The following is a 21,811-nucleotide window of genomic DNA, read 5'->3' on the forward strand; positions in this document are numbered from 1 at the left end:
ACAGATTAAAACAATCCTCTGGACAAATGCTTATATTGATCAAGATTTTGCCATTCTTATTGGACAGTGTTGTAGAGAAAAATCCCTTTATCCAGTTTATTTTGGATTTAATTGAAATTGTTAAAATACTTCTTGCCCCAGTTGTGTCTTTACAAACTGTGTCCAAACTAAAAAAAAATGATAGAAGATTACATGCTGCATCTTCCCTCTCAGATTATTGCCGTGGGACCTGTAATTTGTCATACGTGTATGAAATCCGAGTCTAAACACAGTTTTTTTTAAACAATGGTCAGCCAAATTAAACTTTAAGAATGTGTGCAAGTCTCTTGTAAAGCACAATCAGCTGCTGGAGTGTTGTCAAAGTGAAGCAGGAACTGAGCATCCGATATTTGTAAATGAGAAAGGACTAGGTCCTGTATCAGAGGTTGCTAATATGAAGTTTTTGGTGATTGAAGATGCTATACATCATGCCGTTAGAGTAAAGTGGCTTATTTTACATGGTAACAAATACATCTGTGACAGGTCTCAGGTATAAATATACCTTCCAATGATTGACTTTCTTATTTCAAGGAAAAAGGTGAATGTTTCTTATTTTAAGATAATTTTTTGTTTTACACTCTATCTAAAAGCTATTTTTGCTTGAAATAAATGTGAAATGGTTCATTTTTAGATTTACAGACTAAATAAGAAAAAAAAAGTAATATATACTTGAAACAAGTCTAATCATCTAACACATGAGACTGGAAACTAGCTTGTAATGTTCAAAACAAGATGGACAAGATAATCTGGCTAAATTTAAGACAATAAATCTTGTTAAGCTACAAGAAATTTGCAGTGTGGCACCAAAAAAGGTTCTTCTACGGCATCAGTCTAAAGAACCACTTTTGGTTCCAGTTGGCACCTTTATTTTTCTGAGTGTATATGAAGCTAAAATTTCACAGCAATCATTATGCATGTTCACATTTTCTACCATAAAGCTTTCATGCACATAAGACACAGATGAGCAGAGCAGAAGACGTGATTGCTCTTAAATGTAATGATGCAGGTGGATGTCTTAGACTTTAGTTATTAGACCCCAAAATATGTGAGATGTGGAACAGACACACAGACCAGTTGGATTCAATGCTTGAGATTTTAATCATGAAGATGAAAAAAGTTCATTCTGGAAAATAAAGATTTACTAAAAGCATTCTTTCCATTGCACATTCAGTTTGCTCCTATTGAAAGAGAAAACCAAACTCCACTTTATGTCACTTGTCGTGTCGTTCCTTATATAGCGTTACAGCAAAGAAAAAGAAGTAAAGATGTAAAATGGGATTTTTCAAGGGGGATATATGAGATCATTTGCTTCTTTGTCCAGTCAACCATGCCATCATGCCAGGAATTATCTTCTTTTCCAGACGCAGACATATGGGTATCGGTATTGACAGTAGATATCGTTCATGCAGTTGTATCCTTTAAGCACCAAAAACCAACATTAAGTGAAATCATGATAACATGAACACATACTTATTTGTACTGAGGATAAGATTTCGTTTTTTATGACAGCAAACCACCTTTTGACTATAGTTTCACAACATATATAAATACATAAATATATAGATATCATTTGATATATACATATATATTCATATTTAATGAAATACCACAATGATTTGTTATGTAATATTAACTGAAAGATACTGTTATTTTGAACTGAAACAACCAGTGTAAGTATTTGACACACCAAACAAGTCTGGATACCCAGAACATCAGCATTACACTTTATTCATATACTTACTTGAAAAGTTCATGTGCAGGCAGTGCTCTCTGCGGCGAACATTGTTAGGCTCTCCACGACACCAGTACGTAAAACTGAAAGGAGTTCCATCGGCCCAAAACCAATAACGCTCCTATAAAACAAAACAAAATGGACAATAATGCATTTAAAACTATGTACATAAATAGAATATTATCAAAGTAAAATGCTTGATATGCAAGCCTTTGTTTCATGATCAGTAATATACCCTCTGAGCGTCAGAGCCTCCAATCCATGTAGTTGGGTAACCGTGAGTGGCACGATATATGACTCTTTGAATCACCCGGTACTCTCTGAGGTTGCGTACAGATGCCAGGTTTGCACGCATAGACTGACAGTATCTCTGTAGTGCAGATCAACAGACACCAGAAATTTCAAAGAAAATAAAAAGCGATTTAACCAAGCTGGACTTTATAAAATATTAAAGGGAATTAACGGAGATGGGACAAATGAAAAAATCCAAATCACTGTTTCTACCTGAGCATGAGCCCAATCCAAACGATAGGGAAAATAGCGGTAGTATCTCTTGCCATACTTATACCAACCGTGATGGCTGTACCACAGCCACCCTCTCTTCTCAACAAGATGTTCTTCTGATGACAAGGAAATAATACTTGAGTAAAAGTAATTAAGGATTTTTAAAGTGTACATATTTGTTGGTGTATTTTAACATATTGGTTATATGTAACATTTCTGGAAATATTTTCTCTCCAGGGCCTCAAAACAACTTTGTGCTGAAGATTTAACTGCACATAAGCAGGATATTGATGTGATGCTCTTCTGTTCAGCGTCACAGAAATGTGATTAATTTCAGTGAAAATCCTGAAAATGTTGACCAACCTGATGACCTTTCCTCTTTCGCACCTTCTTCTGGAAGAGCAGGACAAAGTAAAACATTTAACCGTCAAAGTTGACAATTATATTCATACTGTTATTTGTATGATTAGTTCACACATATGCACATTATGTACGTTAGACTGCAACACTCACCAGCAGCAACGATCAGAGTGATCATTGCACAAAGAAGTGCAGACACAGTCACCAGCTTCATTGCAATGTAAAGTATGTCTGTGAAAAACAGAAGACATCAAGACATCATTCAATTAAAAAAAAAAGACAGAATAGATTTTGTAGCAGACCTTTTGGAGTATACGTTGAATATTTGTAAAACAGATTTCTTCTCAGCACCGACTCGTAGCTCCAGCCTTCCAATGAGAAGGTGCTGAACAGCTCTAAGATCAGTGCTTATGTACTGCTTCTTTGGTGCTTCAAAACTAGGAACTAACTTTGAAAAACCGACACGTGTCATGTGATTCATGCTGGTCAGACTTTCACAGCATCTCTTTCTTTCTTCACCAAAATAATTGCCTCATACTGACCTCTTCTCCTTTCGGCTGACCACTTAATTTTACTTATTGACTCGTTCATAAAGCGGTTCCCTAGAGTACAACGAAACATTTGATGTATTTAATTAGGATTGAATATGTCTCTTAAGAAACAAAAAATAGCAACCATGTTAAAGTCATGATGCTTTGGTCTTCCCTTGGAAAATCTAGATGAGGCAGCTAGTGAGGGGGAGGTAGGGGCTTCTCTGCTCATGCTTCCACAAACAGACTCCGAATGTTTAGGTTTTGTTCCTCGTCTCTTTGGTGCGTGGGGTTGTCAGCTTCTTTCTTATTTATTATTATCTTTCCTGTGGCCTGTTTGTATTTTTTTTTTCATTATGTTGTGTTCCTGCAGGTTATGCATTACTTGGTTAGCCAATATTTAAATATTTAGAATTGCTTCTGTTCTTGTTCGATTTAATTACTTTCATCACTGCTTCACCCCTGGAATCATCTATGTTGCAGTCTGCTTGCTCATCGCTGCCATCACTTCCAGCTTCCCAAATGAGGAAGTGTTAAACCTGATAGCAAAACAGGCAGCCCCATACGTCCTACACTGTATGTCCTACACAGCTCCAGGATTCTGATGCTGTGCACCTTGCTCCCTTTTTCGAGATTCAAAGACTATATTTTCTTTTACTAAGCTCACCTCCCTAGAGACTGAGCACCCTTCACTTCTCCCTGCTCCAAGGGTGAGGAGTGTTTTTGGGCCATTCCTTTAACCTCAGCCTTCAGAGTCATTTGTATGTCCCTATGTCCTGCCCAGGGCATCAGAAGAAACTGTGTGTCCTACTAAGAAGCCCGAATCCTAAATGTTGAGTTTCCTGACACTCAGTGTTGGGAAGGTTACTTTTAAAATGTATTCCATTACAGAATACAGAATACATGCCCCAAAATGTATTCTGTAACGTATTCTGTTACGTTACTCAATGAGAGTAATGTATTCTGAATACTTTGGATTACTTAATATATTATCATGCTGTTTACAACTACGTAAATGTACTATTGCTGTGATTTATTACTGTTACTGAAGGTTCGCGGCTCCGAACCGTAGTAAAGGGACCTCTGGCTAATAGGTCGAGTTCTGTGTCAGGCTCGCAGTGGTTATTATTATATTTACATGCTTCCAGCTCCCGTTTTTGCTCGATGACAGCTCGTACTTTTCCTTTTTCTCCCTCCCTCGCTCACAGACACATAACGTGTATGGCAGTCCATTCTCCCTGCAGCACGGACTACACTGCCCATGATGCTACGTTCTTTAGAGCTATACCTGTAGCATTCTGCCTATTAGCTTAGCACAACAACAATAAAAAGGCCTCTCTCACCCAGGAAACACGCAGAGAGAGAGCGTCACCCTGTAACCATGGCAACCATAACGCTGCCGCCTGGAACAACAGAACGTAGCTGTCAAACAAAACCCAAACAGGCCTGATTGGTGACAATATGAAACAGGGAAGTACCGCCGTGTAATCCATTTATTTCAACAAAGTAACTGTATTCTAAATACCACCTTTTTAAACGGTAACTGTAACGGAATACAGTTACTCATATTTTGTATTTTAAATACGTAATGGCGGTACATGTATTCTGTTATTCCCCAACACTGCTGACACTTATCCCAGACCTGCAGAGAACAAACCGGAGAATCTACAGAGCTTCCAGATGAGCAGAGTCTGTGAGTTCTGTCTGTTCTTAAAGGATGTTTTGAAAGCTGCTACTTCTTCAGAATGTTATCAAGTTGGTTGGCTAACCGATCATGCCACATATTTCTTGGCTCTTGACGGAGGCGGTCACATTTTCTCCTTCTCCCTCTCCCTCCCTTATCTTTCCTGCTTGGCTTCTCATGTCTTCCATTTAACATGGCTGTTTGGGTGGGAGGTGAGCACAGAGGGATGTGCACGAAGAGAAAAGAACAAAAGACAAACTGAGGACAGAGAGGACAAAAGTTAAGGATATGCATATAAAAGCATCAGGAGTGAAAACAGAAGAAATGCTCAGAGTATCATAGCAAATCTATGAATAGCCCAAGCCTATAAGGAGAATAATGGATGCACTATCTGCTTCTCATAAATATAAAATATAAATGAATCAGTCTTTAATTTCTGAGATCTGTTTGACTTCAGCACTCAACATCCCACCATAACCCATGGAGAAAATTAGGCTCCTGAACATGAAGCGGATGAAGGTGTAATATTGTGAGGGTTGATAAAGATGATGATGAAGATGTGAATCCAGGAGGAGTGGGTGGATGATACCATCACAGATCAGTGTGAGAATATATCATCATCCACAAAGCAGTACCCTCCATGGAGAAGGAGACTGGAGACTAAGCTCAAGGTGGCATGGAGGGAGGTTAGCCAGCTATCAAAGCTGCAGAAAGGTGCACCAAAGAACGTGCCTAAGAAGTACAGCAAGCTGTCCATACCTGAGGCTTTGGAAACTCTAACCCTCAGAGAGACTCCCAGACGTGTTCTCTATAAACCTAAAGAAGAATTATTGATTTGATTAATTGGTCGCTTAACGAATTGAAAACCTCTTCTCGATGAGAAGCCGGGACTTGGGAGAGCCCGATTGTCCTTTGGAGACGTTTGCTGCCGGATACTCGATGGTCGATTGCGTCATGTGTCTGGCAACACTCTCGATGGAGGACATTGAACAACATCTACCAATTCGGAACCACGATAACAGAGTTTTGGCTGATGGGAGCTGGCTCGGACCTGGCTCATCAAAGAACAAGAAGTGGCTACAGCTGTTCAAAATCCCATAAGGCTGGCCGACATGATAGACGATGGGCAGGGCTGTGAGCACTCAGACTGTGTTTATTGAAAGCAATATGGATAAGATCTTGAAGAAGCTCATGGCTTTGCAACGGGGATTGAGAGACCTGGTGACCAGTGACGGACATTAGACCAACTGTAAAATTGGATGCAGTTTGTTCGCACTAACCAATACAACTACAATCTTCATCTCATGCGGCCCCCCTGGCGCCAGCTGGATGCTCAAGGCAAAAGCTGATGGGAATAACAAAATTCTCCCTTAGATAACAGGACTTGTTGTTGCTCTCCCCCCTCATCCAAGGCCACCCGCGTTGACCGAAGATTGTTGACTTTTGCCTACACTCACTGTCAGGTGAGTGTGTTTTTAAAGTCCTGCTGGTGGAGGACTTTAAAAACTCTGTTCCTGAGTCTATTGCTTGTTATGTAAGTGAACAGAGGGCTTCAACTTTACAGCAAGCTACCACCCTGGCAGATGAGTTTAAGCTGACTCATAAAGCAAGTGCTGTAGGACATGATATCCATCTGCACCATAGCGCATCCTGGACAGGCAAGAGTGGGCCAGCTAACAAGGCAAATGCAGTTATGGTTTTAAGATCTAGGCCCAAACTGTGTTTCTTCTGTCACAAGCCTGGCCATGTGGTTGCCAATTGTGTCAAACTGGCACTCAAACAGAAAGCCCACTCAACGCAAAAAGGGCCTGCTTTGAGAAAAGTCAGTCGTGGTTCTCAAACTGACAAGGTTGCCAGGCCTAGTAAAAGGCTAAACTAATCCCGGACGAGCCCCCACGTTCCCCTGAGGGGTCTAGGCGGTGAGGGGGAGGTAACAAAAAGTGTCCGGGTCAGAAAAAGGAGACAAAAAGGCATGAGGGTAAATTAAAGAGTTTTATTAAAGTAGCTCAACTAAAAGAGACGGACAAGCCGCTATCACCATTTAGGGAGTTCTTTTTTTCTCCTCGTCTTTCCTCATGTTGTGCATCTTCCATTGTTATACCTCTCTGACCTGTCTTCCCCATGTGATGTTTGTGTAATGTCTGTATGGTCACAAGGGGAAGATGGCGCTGACAAGGCCGGCAGCCTTAACCCAATTTCCTTCGGGGCCAACCTTCGGGATCAATAAAGTTTTTATTGAATTGAATTTACAATTATGGTCAGTTCACTTTCACCATGATATCAAAGCACAACACCATCATCAAATTTCAACCTTATTCAGGTGTCAGGTTGGAGTATAGGACTCATAAAGCAGCTGACAGGTACCTAAGAGCCAAGCAGGCTGTGACTCAGCAAGGCCATTTTAACACTTCCTCTATGAGAATGACTTTCTAGGTCTGATATGCACACTTTATCATTTATTTCACCACTGCAACTCCTTTTAGGACCCCTTTGTCTTTATGTTGACATAAAAAGCATACAACTACAAATCAATTTGTCTGTCTTTATATGGCATGATCCCAACATAGGCATTGATCCAGAAGTCCAAATGAATTCACGGATGAATGTATTATTCAGCCAGATAACAAATTAAATATTTTATTCAAATGTGGTTATAAAAGTAGTTTCTCTAAGATTAAAACAGAAAAGTTTTATTTTAGCAGCTTTTCCATTTCACTCTTTTAAGGATCAAAGATGAAGTAATTTTAACAGTGATCAGGCATTCACAAACATTTGTTTACATGGCATGAAATATAATTCTTGTGAAATAATTTCTTAACTTCAGTTTTGAAAGCTCTTCCTTCTTCAGAGTGTTACTCAGGCTGTTGGCTAATTGATGATTCCTTGATAATGAGTTTAGCTGCCACGAAGATATGCTCTACTTTTATGCTTTGCATGGTAATACTCACGTACTGTAAAAGTGGTTTATATTTGAACCATTATGACATTTAAAAGCAGTAAAATGCACCTTAAGTCTATATATAATTTATACTGCCGTAATCATGCATATGCTTTGATTTCATTTTAACATGTCTACAAATACAAGTACAACTAAGTGCTTGTATAATTTGTGAAAAAGGCATCTCTGACTCTTGGTTCCCAGATACTTTTATTTGACTGTCTTTCTGGATTTACCTCCTGGATAAAATGTGGATCTACTAGCACACCCTCTCCTAAGTATACTCTGATCTCTGGACCAACTGTGCTCCACACATTGCATAACTTTTATAATAAACAGTTCAAATTTTGTACAGTTACTGCATTAGAGCCATTTTTTTCTGTAAACCTTAACAGTACCTATTAAATATATTCGTACTGAGATGTAATGCTTGCCTAAACTGTGAGATAGGCAGAGACCACTTTGCTGTATTAAAAGCATAACTTTTACCGAGCTTGTTCCTCCTTTGTTGTCTACGGACTGAAAACCTCCAAGGTGAAATTATGATTCTGATAGATTTTAACAACTAATTTTGTGCATTCTGGTGAATTTTTATGCTTCACTTTGCATTCTTCCTTAATCCATTTAGGGGAAAATGCCTCTACTAAAGTGGAGCAAAACAAGGCATCAAGTAGAATTTCAGTTATACTGGAAATAACTTCACTAAGGCTCTCAGGCATTTTGTACTGCTTTTAAATAATCATTAGCATTTTTTGTCATTTCATCCCTGTACTGAAATAATTTTTATTCTTTTATTTTTCCCTTTTCCTGTTTTCAGATGTGAAAGTTACCATGTAACTCGTCGACATTTCTACAAAGTCTATACATGATTAAGACAGCTTGGCTTAACTAATAATCATTATAGGGCTTCCACTACCAATTATTTTTGCAATTGAGTATTCTATTGATTATTCCACTGAATAATTGAGTACTCAGACAAAAAAATAAATACTTCAATACTTAAAATTTTATTTAAAAAATCTAATCTAAACTAAGACATACAATAAAATTGCCTGTACTCTCTTTTCCTGGAAGGCTTTCTGATATTAATAGGAGGCAAAAAAGGAGTTCTGACAGGTAGAAATGATTTGTGATAGTGTGTTTTTTTGCATGTGTGTGTTTAAGTGTGGTAATGAGTTACCGAGTTTGTCTAGTTAGAGCTCCAACTGTTTGTTTGATTTCTGTTTGATTTCTGCGTGAAATCGCAGTGTTAGTGTAGCTCCATGCTGAAGTATGACAACCATAAATCATCATCTGCTGTTAACAGCACTATGTTTATTTAAAAACTGGAGGCTCTGTTGTATTAATGTTGTCACACATTTTATTCACACACACGCACCTAAATGAATCATGTAATTTAAGGGGTAGTTTAATTGGTTCAGGTAGTTCAAAATTTTGTCAGTAATCACATTTTTCCTGGTTGAGAGCATAGACAGAGTGTGATTAAAAATCACTCAATGACGATGAGATCAAAGTCAGAGCAGACTGTTTTGATTGAGGTTTTTGTTTGATTGAGGTGAAGAAAGCTTAAAAAAGTCCGATCAGACTTGGTTTGCTTGTAGGACTCATGAAGAAGCTGACATCTACTTACAGGCCAAGGCTGTAGTTCACTGAGGCAATGAAACAAGACATAGAAAGGCAGCGAACCATTATTTCCACTTCCTCTATGACAATGACTTGATGAGGTCTGACATGTGGTTTTAGCCTCAGTTCTTTTGCACTTTATCATCCATATCATCCATTCTCACGTATTGCTCTCAAATGTCAAAAAGGGTAAAATTTGACATTTGAAAACAGGAAGAAAAAAAACTTGGGGGATTTTGATCTTATGGTCAAATGGAAGAAGAGCTCTCTGCTCTAGAAAATTCTGGTTCTGACATTAAATCGATAGAATAATTGGTGTATTTATTGATCAAGAAAATAATTGTACCCTCACTTTTCAAACTTGACAGTAATGATGTTGACAGGCCTAAACAGGTCTTTGAATGTTCAAATTTAGCAGTGTTACCAGGGTAACAGCTAATCATGTTTAATGTAACATACAAAACACCGTTTTTTTTTTTCCTAACAGATATTTTTATTGAATTGAAGCAATAAAGAAAAACAGATACATGCTGAATTATTAAACAACAAACACGTAATTTTCACAGTGATTGTTTAAACTGAAATACTAGAATACATATTAATGACACACTCACATATCTTATAATTGCTTTGATCAGTTTACCCCCTAGCCATACCACTTATTACCCCTATCCATCAGGCCAAGTAGGAAAAAACAAACCAACAAACAAAGTTTGGCCAAGTAGGAACAAACAAAGCAAGAAAAAAAAAGAAACAAAACAGAAACAAAACACAGACACAAAACATTGCAGATTCAACAGGACAAAGCAGAACGCTGTGACGAGGTCAACCATGCATCAGCCTCCCCAGTGGTGCCAAAAAGCGCAACTAATGGATTAGGATCCGAGAATTAGGGACAAGGTTTGAAATATATCTCTCCAGAATCCTTCAAGGCTAGGGCATACCCAGAACATATGGATAAGGGATGCCTCTGCACTCCCACACTTATCACAAGTAGGGTCAACATTCGGATACATACGAGATAGTTTAACTTTGGAGAGATGGAACCTATGCACAACCTTAAATTGTAAAAGACAGTGGTGGGCACATAGGGATGTGGAGTTAACTAACTTGAGTATTAAGTCCAATGTATCCATAGACAATGACCGATTTAAATCTTGTTCCCAGGCCGTTTTAATCCGATCTATCGAAGAACCGTTCATGCTCACCAGCCTGTCATAGATAAGAGAGATAAACCCTTTATGTGTTGGAACTAGAGTAAGGAGCATATCCCCTGGGCTTGCAGCTGGTGCTACTGGGAAGTTTGGAATCTGAGATTGGAGGAATTGTCTGATCTGCAGATATCTGAAAAGATGTGTATGTGGGAGATTAAACTTTTCAGAAAGCTGTCAAAAAACAGATCACTGAAACACAGTAATGCCCCTGTCATGACAATCTCGAAATGTAGGATCAGATAATGATGGCTGAAAAAAGGGTTGGAGAAAATTGGACTCCGAAGGGAGAAGCCTGTTAATCCAAAATGCCTCCTCATCTGAGCCCACTCTCTCACCGTGTGCCAGACAACTGGATTATCGATTGTCTTGTTCGGGGGAAGGGGGAGTGAAGATCCAATCAGGGCCAGGACAGAAGAGCCTGTGGTTGAGTTCAGCTCCATGAGCACCCAGGACGGGCAATTACCTTTGATTTGGAAGTAAAACCAAGATATAATGTAGCGCACTTTTGCTGCCCAATAGTAATATCGAAAGTTAGGCAGTGCCAGGCCTCCATGACTCTTGGGTTTTTGCAGTTGAGCCTTGTTCAATCGAGGGTGTTTACCTCTCCATATATAAGATCAGATAATTGAGTCCAAGGAATCAAAGAAGGATTTGGAGATAAATATTGGTAACAATTGGAAGAGATACAAAAATTTAAGAAGTATATTCATTTTGACTGAGTTGATTCATCCCACCAAAGAGGTGAATAGAGAGGCGACCACTGTGCTAGATGTTTTTTGTATTATTTAAAAGAGGAAGGAGGTTCGCATTGAAGAGACAATTATGCTTCCTTGTAATTGTTACACCTAGATATGGAAATTGATTTCCTGCTATTTTAAAGGGGAGGGTAGTATAGTCATACACTGGTGTCCCTCCATCCACAGGAAATAATTCACTTTTATATAGGTTGAGCTTGTATCCTGAAAACTGGCCAAATTGGCGAAGTATGGATAGCATTGCAGGTATAGATATTTTGGGGTTTCTAATTTTCTGCTTCTAAATTCAGATAAAACTGAGGTTATTGTACTCGGCCCTGAAAATCTTAAAAATATGGTATCTAACCAGATTTTTTTTCTAGATGGCATTACCTTGGCCTCCAGTAACACTGACCTTGGATTCATTTTTGACCAGGATATGTCCTTCAATGCACATATTAAACAAATATATAAGACTGTGTTCTTCCATTTGCACAACATCTCTAAAGTTAGAAATATTCTGTATCATGTACTTCTAAGCTTGACTACTGTAATTCATTATTATCAGGATGTCCTAAAACCTCCCTGAAAGCCTTCAGCTAATCCAACACTGATGTCTTTTGGTGGCCCAAATCAGGTTTGCCAGAGGTAATCCACACATGGGCCAGCACAGTACCACCAGTGTCTCTGTAACTGGCCTTGCGCTGGCCCATGTGTGCGCTACCTCTGGCAAACCTGATCTGGGCCACCAAAGGGACGTCATTCTTTGCGCTATGTGGGCCATGTATAAGCACGTTGTGTGGGCCAGATCTAAGCCATACCAGTTTTGCTATGTGGGTATGCAACAAATCATCAGTATGTTACACGTTCTGAGGCATGAGAGCGGGTTGGAATGAAGCTATAAATGTGTTTTCCATGTGACATGAAAATCAACCTAACAAGGTTAAAGTTAGGGTTATGGTTAAGGTTATGGTTAGGGCTGCAATAGAAAGCAGCAAAGATAATAGAAAGTGAAACGCATAGAAAGCCATCTATTCAATTCAATCAAGAATCCTTGCGTCTCATAAAGATAGGCCATGAGAAATCGTATGTATGTTACATGTTGGGAATGGGAATGCTCCGGTCTTTCAGATTTAGGTCCACAATAATCAGCTCCCACAGCAACACTTGACAGATACTTGTTCATCAGTGTTATTTTCTTTATTTAAGTTTTACTTTTATTTAAAAATAAACTCCATCAATACTTTGTACCTCAAGTTCTTATGAGAGAAATGTCATTAAATGTATTGCAGTATGAGACAGTTTTCTGACTAATGTAATTAAATTTAATTGGTTGTTTGTTTGTTTTTTAAAGCTGTACAATTATTTTTTTCATTTTTGCAGAGTTTTAAAGATGAAGGAGAAATTAAAGTTACATACCGATCAGAATTCAAAAATATTGCACATGGTAGACACAATTGGGCATACTGGGTTAGGCAGTAAACCATGCATCTTGTGAAATAATGTTTGAACTTCAGTTTTGAAAGACTTTCCTTCTTCAGAATATGAGTAAGGCTGTTGGCTAATTGATGATACGATGATAATGTCTTTATCTGCCAGTCACAGGCTTAGATGTGCACTTCTTTTTTTTTAACCTAGTTTGACTTTTGAGAACAGTAAATACTTTAAATATAACCTGTTTACACAAAAGTTGATTACATATCCTTACGTGACCAAAGTGTACACAAAACAACATGTTCTAAAAGAAAAAAAGACCTTTAAATATTTTTAAATTTGATGCTTTCATAAATGTGTATGTATGTGTTTCATTTTATTTTTCTTTATTTATTTTCCCTTAGATCTGGAAATGTAAGTATAGTTTGGTGCTTGTGTTTTCCTACATGAAGTAGTTTGGGGATTTTGACCTAAAGGTCAAATGGAAGAAGAGCTGTAGAACGGTTTGAACAGAACCAGGAAATATTTATGTTTTAGCAAGGTTGGTGAGGTTTTAACAAACACTGATGTGTTTTGAAATCCACAAGGCTTGTGAAATAATGCATGAACTTCAGTTTTGAACAATGTTTGAAAAGTTGTTGCTTCTCCAAAATGCCGATGCTAACCATGAAAATGAGTTTGGCCATTCTTTACTTGGTTATCTGCATGTGTCTGTATGTGTTGTATGGTCAAGAAAACATAAAATAAAGAAAGATCCACCAAGCATCAGGTCTACATGACAATTGTTTTCAATTTTTTTTTTAAATATACCAAATAAAACACTCAGGGTTCATAAGAAATCCAAATACCTTCATAAATAAATGTGTTATTCAGCAGAGATAACAAATCAAGCATTTTTCAAATGTGGTTATAAAATGTAGTTTACATACATGGATTAAAATGGACTTATATCCTCTAAGTTCAGTATGTTGCCCATGCTCAACATTAATTGTGTTAAACAATTATTTTTATATGAAATTAAAAAAGACATTTTTAGCAGCACTATGAAAAACATCTGAACTTTTGGTGTTGACTGTCATGTCTATTTTATTTATATTCTATGGAACATTTAAACAACAGAAGTTGGCCTAAAGTGCTTAATAAACAGGCACATTAACATTCCAGGTCCCAAAGAACCCTATATTTAAAATATATGAAATGCCAAAAGTATGGCGTGCATTTAAGGACATCCTAAGGTCTCAGAAAAACATCGTCAAACATCAGATTAAACAACCTCAGACTCCAGACCATAGACAAAATTGCATCATGTTTATCTGAAAACAAAAAAAACCCATCAGACCTCAGAATAAAGGGATTTGACTAAAAAGTCTCAGGAAAAACACCATTAGACTAAAAGGTATCAGGTCTCAGGACAAAAGCCATCAGATAGAAAGAAGCTTCCTGCAGGTGGCACTGTTGTCAGGCCACCAGATTTCCAAAACAGTTTGGAAGGTGAGTTAACTCAAAATGAGTTTGATACCAATGTAAAATGCAAAGTTTAAAATATTTTCCTGTATTTAAAATGACATGGTTAGCACGTTAAGTCAGACTAGCCAAATTAATTTATACATGCAATATATTTTGAAATCTAGTTGTAAACTGTAGTAAAATTCTATAAATGCTACGTTTAACATTATAGCCCTATTTATATTGCAGATGAGACTACCTCAAGATGTGCCAATGAAGTAAAGAAACCAAAATTATTTTGCTTCAAGACCAATTGTAATGTAGAAATCGCTGTGGATCACTTTGCATAACTTGCTATATGCAGAGGTCTTTGGTAAAGCCAAAAAGACTGGCTCCCATGACTTGGAAGCCAAGAACTCTTAAAAAGTGCTCGTGTAAACAACAGCATGTCTCTTACCCCCAGTACTGGGGGCAATGGGGCTCAAGCGTTATGTAATGTTATGAAACCCTCCATGGAGTCAAGCCTTTTATGCAAACATCAGCATGTGTAGTATGTACAGAAACCTTAGAATCTCCACTAAATGCTCATATAAACCTTTTCTACAACCACCAAACACTGCGAAAACATGCAATGATTAACAGAGCACTTACATAAATGCACAAAAGTCCACTAAACAAACAAAACCGAACCAGAAATTCTCCAGACTTCATATAACCAGCTAAACAAAGGCTAGTTAGCTTCCTATCACCAAAATTCACTGAACCAACTGCAAAAGAAGACCACAAAAACTCATAGCGGTGCAAATACACTAAGACAGAAATGGGCTTTCCTCCTGTTTCTTCTATTATTTTTACTGGTAGCTGATAGCGCTGTGATTATCAGCAGCTACTGCAGCTAACTAGCTGCATCAGAGCCACTTCCATCACCAACCACCGATTTAGAGCCAGCTACAGATATATACGGAAGCCCATTTCCGCCACAAAAAAAAAAATCCATAAATCAAAATTTCTAGTTATTTTCTCAAAATTTCGACTCATTAACTCAAAATTTTGACAAGGATAACTTGAAATTTTGACTTATTAATTCAAAATTTTGAGAAAAGTAACTCAAAATTTCGAGTTAGGATTCTACCCAGCAACTGCCCTCAGTAAATTGTACGACCACAATAAACTGTGGTAAGAGTAAAATGTCTGGTCCTTGAGAGTCTATGCGAACGTTACACTGGTGTCAGATTTAATGCATGTCCATTTGTGTGTCAAACACTGTCAGCTTTTAGATGGTATTTAATGCTTTAGTGTCACAATAAGTATTATTACATGTCCTTTCCTATATCAATTAAATTCAAACCAATTTAATTCAATTCAGCTGTACGTAACACAAATGACTGTACCAGTCACCCTAAGATGATTCAAAACAGCTGTGAACTGCTGAACTTCCATAACTTGTTTTAATTTCCTATTCAGAAACTATCTCAGGATCTACTAACAACGTCTTTGAAAATTTCTAAATTGTTTCTGCTTAAAAAAAGGAACTTAATGACATCATGTGGCTTAATGTGGCTTCTGTACATTGTTACCTGTATATACTTGTATATATGAACTTTGGTTGCTTATGTTTATAGGACCACCTTGTGTCTTCCTCTTATATATTATATTTTCCCTTGCTGTAAGAGCTCTGTAACACCGAAATTTCTCATCCATGGGATAATAAAGGATTATTCTATTCTATTCTAATGATAAAAACTCTTATGATGATTTGGGGAAAAAAACTGATATTGGCCTAAATTAATCTTAAACTGCTAAAACCCAAAGGTATCTTTTGGTGATCAGTCCTTCAGCAATCCAAAGGAAACATCCACTGACAAATGTGAACGGTTTAACTATTTCTTGAAAGTGGAAAAATGGAAGAAATACAAAAAAGAACGACAAATTCCTTCACCTGTACTGAACCCTGAGCTGTCTATGTTTTTTTTTTATTTCACAATTAAAGAATTACATAAGATAACATACCACCTGAATTCCTCCACCTGTCAAATCAACACCACTTCCACTAATTTGTGAAAGATGTACCTCTGATTGTTGGTCTGCAGTTCCCCTATACTGTAAAATTTTCATTGCCTACTGCCTCTGTCTCAGTGTTTTAAAAATGCAATACTTAAACCTTTTCTAAAGAAAACTGCACTGGTGTCAGATTTTATGATTGATATATTATTAACGACCCTAAAGTTCCCCTAAAATAGGGTGAAATATATTTTTCCCCCAAAATTAAAAAGTCATGCAACATCAACGGCCCCATCATGTGCCCAAATACTGATACTGCAAGTTATCATGCAGGTAAAGTAACAAACTATATATCTTCTACTTAATGGAACAGAAATCTAAGTGAAAATAATGTAGTAGAAATAGTGTTGCCAATGAGCCAATCAAACAGCCAGGTTCAAGACAGTATGAACTATGTAGTTGCAGACATGTCTATTCATTGTGATAGGTAAATATGCAGTTAAGCATTAAGCCAAAGACTACTGTTCTTGACTAATTTAATTCATAATTTGAATTAACACTAATTGGCCTTACTTCAGTCCTCTTTTGGGAGGACCCAGAAATAGTGATTATGTTGCCAGTCTAGATAGGAGCCAGGAACTGGAGCCATGATATTACATGTGCCTGGATAGTTAAAATATATATTTTAGAAACAGGAGCTCACAAGGAGCTGTATTGCAGTATACTGGTATTTGGGAGGAAAAAATGCCCCTGCAACATTTCCGGGGTTAATGACCACTGTCCTTGGTAATGTCCCAAACAGTAACACCAAACTGTACCTTAGGAAAGAGTCTTGTCGTGGCCAGGTTCGTCCAATTGATGCTAAGGTCTTTGAAAACATTGAGAACAGAAAGGTGCGTGTGGAAAACCTAAGAGAAAATTAAAGAAATGAAAGTTCATTATAGTTACATAAATTCCAAATTTATCTAAATGTGTTCAAATCTGAGGTTGAACTGTTTTATCGCTGTGGTGTATAAAAACCAACTGTTTATCTTAAACAAAGTTACTGTGACTCTCTGTATGGCCTGTAGGTAAACTTTAAATAAAAAACTAAATATCTAGTCAGGAGCCTTTTTGTCGGTTCCTGCTGCCAACATTTTGGCACTCAGCACCCTCCATACTCTGACTCCAACATGATTTCTTTTTAACTCTGTTACATAGCAGTACTTTTTTCCTGTGTTTGCAAAATATATTCAATTTTTTTTCTCAATTTCCCCTCACCCACAGTTATTTTTAGCACAAACAGACAACTACTTTCGTATTCATCATATCGGTTAGACTGATATACTAATTAAAGTATTGAGTGTGATTAGTATTATTATTACACATCATATTTAATTATACTTTTGATTAAAATCAGAGATAATTTAATTATGAGCAAAAACACATGTAGATAAACTCTCTTTTAACACTCAGCATCACTTTACCCATAAAAAGTATGGATGGCATACTTTAATTTCATTTTTAGATAAAGATGAGTTAGGGCATTGGTTCCCAAACTTTTTTTGCTAGGCCCCCCTTTGCTTTACAAAGAAAAATGTCCCCCCCCCTTCCCCCTTTTTTTTTTTACCCTTTTTATACCGCGCCCCCCCTGCAATAGCTCTGCTTCTCTAATTTAAAGTAAAGTAATTCAAAATAATACCACAGTTGTGGTACTAGGAGGATGAGGGGTAGCAGTATTTTTATTGACTAGGGAGTTTACAGAAATGGGGATTTTATATTGATTGTTCTCTGTGTGCAGAGTAATTACTCAATATCATCCCCCATGCTAACACTAACCTCAAAACTGTGGGATGATTCTTTATGTCCTCATAGGTAAAACCTTAGAATTGAAATAAGGAGTACATTCTGTTTCACATGATCGTATGGAAGGAATAGAGTCACCTTAGACAGGCTACAACAAGCTATTTTATGCGCAGAATTAGAGTAAAATCCTTTATTTCCTCGACTATTGTTTCTTAATCTGTGCTTTGACAGGCAGCAGTGTTTTTGATTGGTGTTTACAAATTGCAGGTTGTATGAGTTACCCCCTCTAACTGCATGTTTGTGAACTTTGGGAGGAAGCTGGAGTACCCAGACAGAACATGCAAACACCACACACGTTATCTGTGCCAGGTGGTGGATTTGAAAGTGGTGAGGCAACAGTGCTAAGCACTGCACCACCATAGTTAGTGAGATCAGGTTGATTGGTTAGTATCACATTTAATTCAAAATCCTGCTGCTCACCTTCCGAATTATTAACAATACATCTCCAAGCTACCTCATTGAGCTACTTAGATTATACACCCCTACTAGAGCACTAAGATCATCTTCCCAGTCACTTTTGTTCTGTGTTTGCACAGAACAAAAGTGTTCTGTGCAAACTATCGTGGACTAAACCAATCAGAGATAGTCAGGGGCGGGACCTCTCTGATTGGCCGTTGTCAATTTGAAATGCAGGTGTATAGAGAGAGGTGAGTAGCTTGAATAAAGCCATATCGATTCATTAAATCCTGAATTGACTTTTAAATATAACTGTGTTTTGCCAGAAACGCCAGATTCTCAGATTAAAGCTCACAAAACTATTTCAACAACCACCAAACAGCAAATGAGAGCAGGTACACGGACGCCACACAAAGACGTAAAGACAGAGTGGACCCGACACATCAGAATCAGCTTTGTCTTTCTCGGCTCTCTCACCCGATGGCAAATAGACGGACACGCTGTCGGAGCTCACCGATTCTGATGCGTCGGGTCCGCTCTGTGTTTACGTCGTTTTTGCGCTGATTCTGAGCTGCAGATTTTGTCTCTATCCAACCAAAATTTACCGAGCCAGCAGCAAAAGAAGCAGCAAACTACGCTTCACATTTGATAAATGTCGTCATGAATTCCCTTTTGCTGTTTTGCTTCCACCACGATAAAATCACACTTCATGCACATCTCTCTCTCTCTCTCTGTACTTCAAGAACAGTTTCCCGTCTCAAATCTGTTTCTTATTACCCACCAGTCTACCATTGTTTACAGCGCTGTCGGCCGCTGTCTTTTTCTTTTCTTTTCTTTTTTTTTTTCACTTAAATGACCTCGGACAACAGAGCCTAATTTCTGCTGTTCAATACTGAAGAAATTTAAACTTTTTAAAATTATGCAAAATTACAGAATATTGCAGAATATTTTTAAGGTTATCTGCTATAAAAAGCCAGGCCAAACAGGTTATCAGAGGAGGCCAAGATGATGATTAAGTTTAACATTTTCTACAATATTGCCAAAGATTGCCAAAGCACTTTAAGCACAAGATTGTTAGTTAATGATTTAGAAATAAATATTATTTGTATGGACTGCAATTTCCCACCTAAAAATGTCCACATGTAAAATTGTGGTGTTAAGCGATGCGGTTGAAATATTTGAGTGCGCCTAACTTTTGTGCCAGTGCAACCGTGGCAAAAAGTTAGTCTAGAGCCCTGATGATACATTTAGGATTCTTTTTTTTTTCACTCTTCCTCCTGGGTGTCCAACAACACAGGCTGCACCATCTGAAGGTACAGGTCCAAATCTCTTGAGGAGCCCTGGTGGAACCTGGCTCTCTGTTTCTAGCTCAAGTATGGCATAATCTAACTTACTGTTGCCAAAAAAACACCTTGGCATTAATCTTGTTCTTCTCGTCTTGTTTTTCAAAGTTAAAGACAGCAGTAACGTTTACGGGTTCATGATAATTAGGTAATTTTGATTTAATCTAGTATTTGAATAAGTGGGCATTCGTCAAGACATAGTTGTCAAAAAGGACAAAGCCTGTGCCCTGCTTTATAGAGGAACCAGTTATGAGACTGTTACGAAATAAATATATATTGTTAGTGCTTATTTTCTGTTTCTGTTGATTTATAGAGGCCAGTATAGGAGAACGCCATTGTCAGTGCCAAAAGTACTGACAGGAAACTGTATGCTTTTGCAGAGAAGAGGTGCAGACAGAAAGTGAAACTAGGCAGGGTGCACTGCAGAGTTGTTTTGATCAAAACTGTGTGTGACGTATAAGAGAACTATATATACAAATTTAGCTTCTAATGCTTTTAGACCTGTTGATGCTTGCTAGCGTCTGCAGCTCTCTGTTTCCGGAAATGTAGAATAAAGATTATTTTTTGAGCTTTGACCACACTGATTCGGGTTTTCTCTGTTCAGTACTGGGGATAAAAGAATCGGGTTTAATAAGACAAACTGACTTGATCAACTCTAGCAGCTTACTGACTTTGTGAATTTCACTAAAAGACTCCTGGATCTTTCCAAAGTTCTCCTTCCTCAGGTTAAATGCTTTCTGTGAAGAATTCCCAAGGAATCTACTTTCCATGTGTTGTTTCAGAGGTGGACACTGGGCACGCAGTAGTTCATAAAGGTTCTCAATGCTGCTGCTGCTTTTTTTGGTTGCTCTTTTAGACTGATTCCTGTCCACTGTGCTACATTTAAGATTAATCATATTTCTGTCTTTCCTTGTGCATTATTTGATGCTTGTTTTGGTTTTTGCTGTTTGAGTTGGACATGGTCAGCCTGTTGATTTAAATCTTTTGCTTCAGTATTTGCTCCTCGTGGAAGACATGTCTGGAATTTCTTATTTTCCAGATTATTAATTTTGTGTGTGTATGTGTGTACACTCAGTCTTACATTTGTCATTGATGTTGACCAGCTCAAAGTAGCCCAGGTCATCAGTGAAGCGGCCATCTCTCTTTAGAGCCTCCACCACAGTTATCCCCTTCTCTCCGTAAACACAGAGATACCTGAACCTGATACCTTTTAAAAAGCTTATTTTTTTGGCATTTAGTCCTTCCTTTGTATCAATGTAAAAGACAGAATAGGCATCTCTTGGATGTACTATTTTGGAATCTTGGACCTAGCCAATTTTACCTTTTCTGTTTTACATGAAATGGTCAGAACCTCATGATCCCCAACACAAGAAAACAGAAAATGTGTTGGAATAATTGATTCGTCATCTCCTGTACCCATCTGAATGCTAACGTTTACATCTGCACGCTTAACCATCTTCTGTGCAGGTTTGAACACAGTCAATGGTGTATATCTCATCAGAACTAAACTTCACTCTGAACCAATGTTCCCTCTAAGCTGTGCACGTGCGCACTGCTGGCACGGTCTCTGCGTTGTAAAAAATCTAACCTGATCTGAAATTGAAATTAAAACTTCAACAATTCTGTTTCGCAGTGTTAGTCAGTGAGTGACTGGCTGCTCCTGTATGGGATTAGAACGATGCCACCTTATCCCATAGTCCAGCCGATAATGCGATTCACATTCATATATACGCAGCTAATCAACGTTGTTGACAGGCTATGACAGCGTCCTAATGTGCCGACACCGGTGTTTTAGCTAGCAAAGCGGCGTGGCTGATGTGGAGTGAAGCCACGTTAATGACAACGTGTACAACCATTGGAGATGTGAGCAGGACAGACACATTAAAAATTAAAGAGAACATTGCTCTGAACTGATGTTCATGTGGGTCCTGCAGGAAATCAGTGGGGAAATGGAAGTTACATCCCCCTGCAGCCTCTAATCTGCTCAG

At 38.0% G+C, this 21,811-nt stretch overlaps 1 protein-coding gene and 1 pseudogene across 3 annotated transcripts; both read right to left on the bottom strand.

The window, feature by feature from the left end:
- Window positions 1–1,167: 1,167 nt before the first annotated feature.
- On the bottom strand, window positions 1,168–3,015 carry LOC102793616 (ladderlectin-like). Of its 3 annotated transcripts, none has more exons than XM_035914739.2 (7): window positions 2,938–3,015; window positions 2,789–2,866; window positions 2,639–2,665; window positions 2,276–2,391; window positions 2,007–2,141; window positions 1,781–1,892; window positions 1,168–1,455 (listed from the first exon to the last, which is right to left on the bottom strand). In XM_035914739.2, exons 2-7 carry the CDS (start codon window positions 2,847–2,849, stop codon window positions 1,385–1,387), a joined length of 522 nt encoding a protein of 173 aa, XP_035770632.2. In that variant the 5' UTR covers window positions 2,850–2,866; window positions 2,938–3,015; the 3' UTR covers window positions 1,168–1,384. The 3 variants fall into 3 exon arrangements, with proteins under 3 accessions (XP_035770632.2, XP_035770633.2, XP_006806677.2); XM_035914740.2 differs by having other exon boundaries at window positions 2,276–2,388; window positions 2,639–2,668; XM_006806614.3 differs by having other exon boundaries at window positions 2,639–2,668.
- Window positions 3,016–19,707: 16,692 nt separating this feature from the next.
- Window positions 19,708–21,279, bottom strand: LOC148103628 (serine protease FAM111A-like; annotated as a pseudogene).
- Window positions 21,280–21,811: the final 532 nt, after the last annotated feature.

The sequence above is a fragment of the Neolamprologus brichardi genome, chromosome 3 (assembly GCF_056152115.1).
Source record: "Neolamprologus brichardi isolate AB-2024 chromosome 3, ASM5615211v1, whole genome shotgun sequence".
Classification (NCBI taxonomy): domain Eukaryota; kingdom Metazoa; phylum Chordata; class Actinopteri; order Cichliformes; family Cichlidae; genus Neolamprologus; species Neolamprologus brichardi.

Excerpts from the sequence above, each read along its gene's own strand:
- LOC102793616 (XM_006806614.3), bottom strand. The coding sequence starts at position 2,849 with ATGAAGCTGGTGACTGTGTCTGCACTTCTTTGTGCAATGATCACTCTG. Across the intron at positions 2,392-2,638 it reads GAAAGAGGAAAGGTCATCAG|AAGAACATCTTGTTGAGAAG; the intron begins GTTGGTCAACAT and ends CCTTGTCATCAG. Across the intron at positions 2,142-2,275 it reads TGGATTGGGCTCATGCTCAG|AGATACTGTCAGTCTATGCG; the intron begins GTAGAAACAGTG and ends TCTGCACTACAG.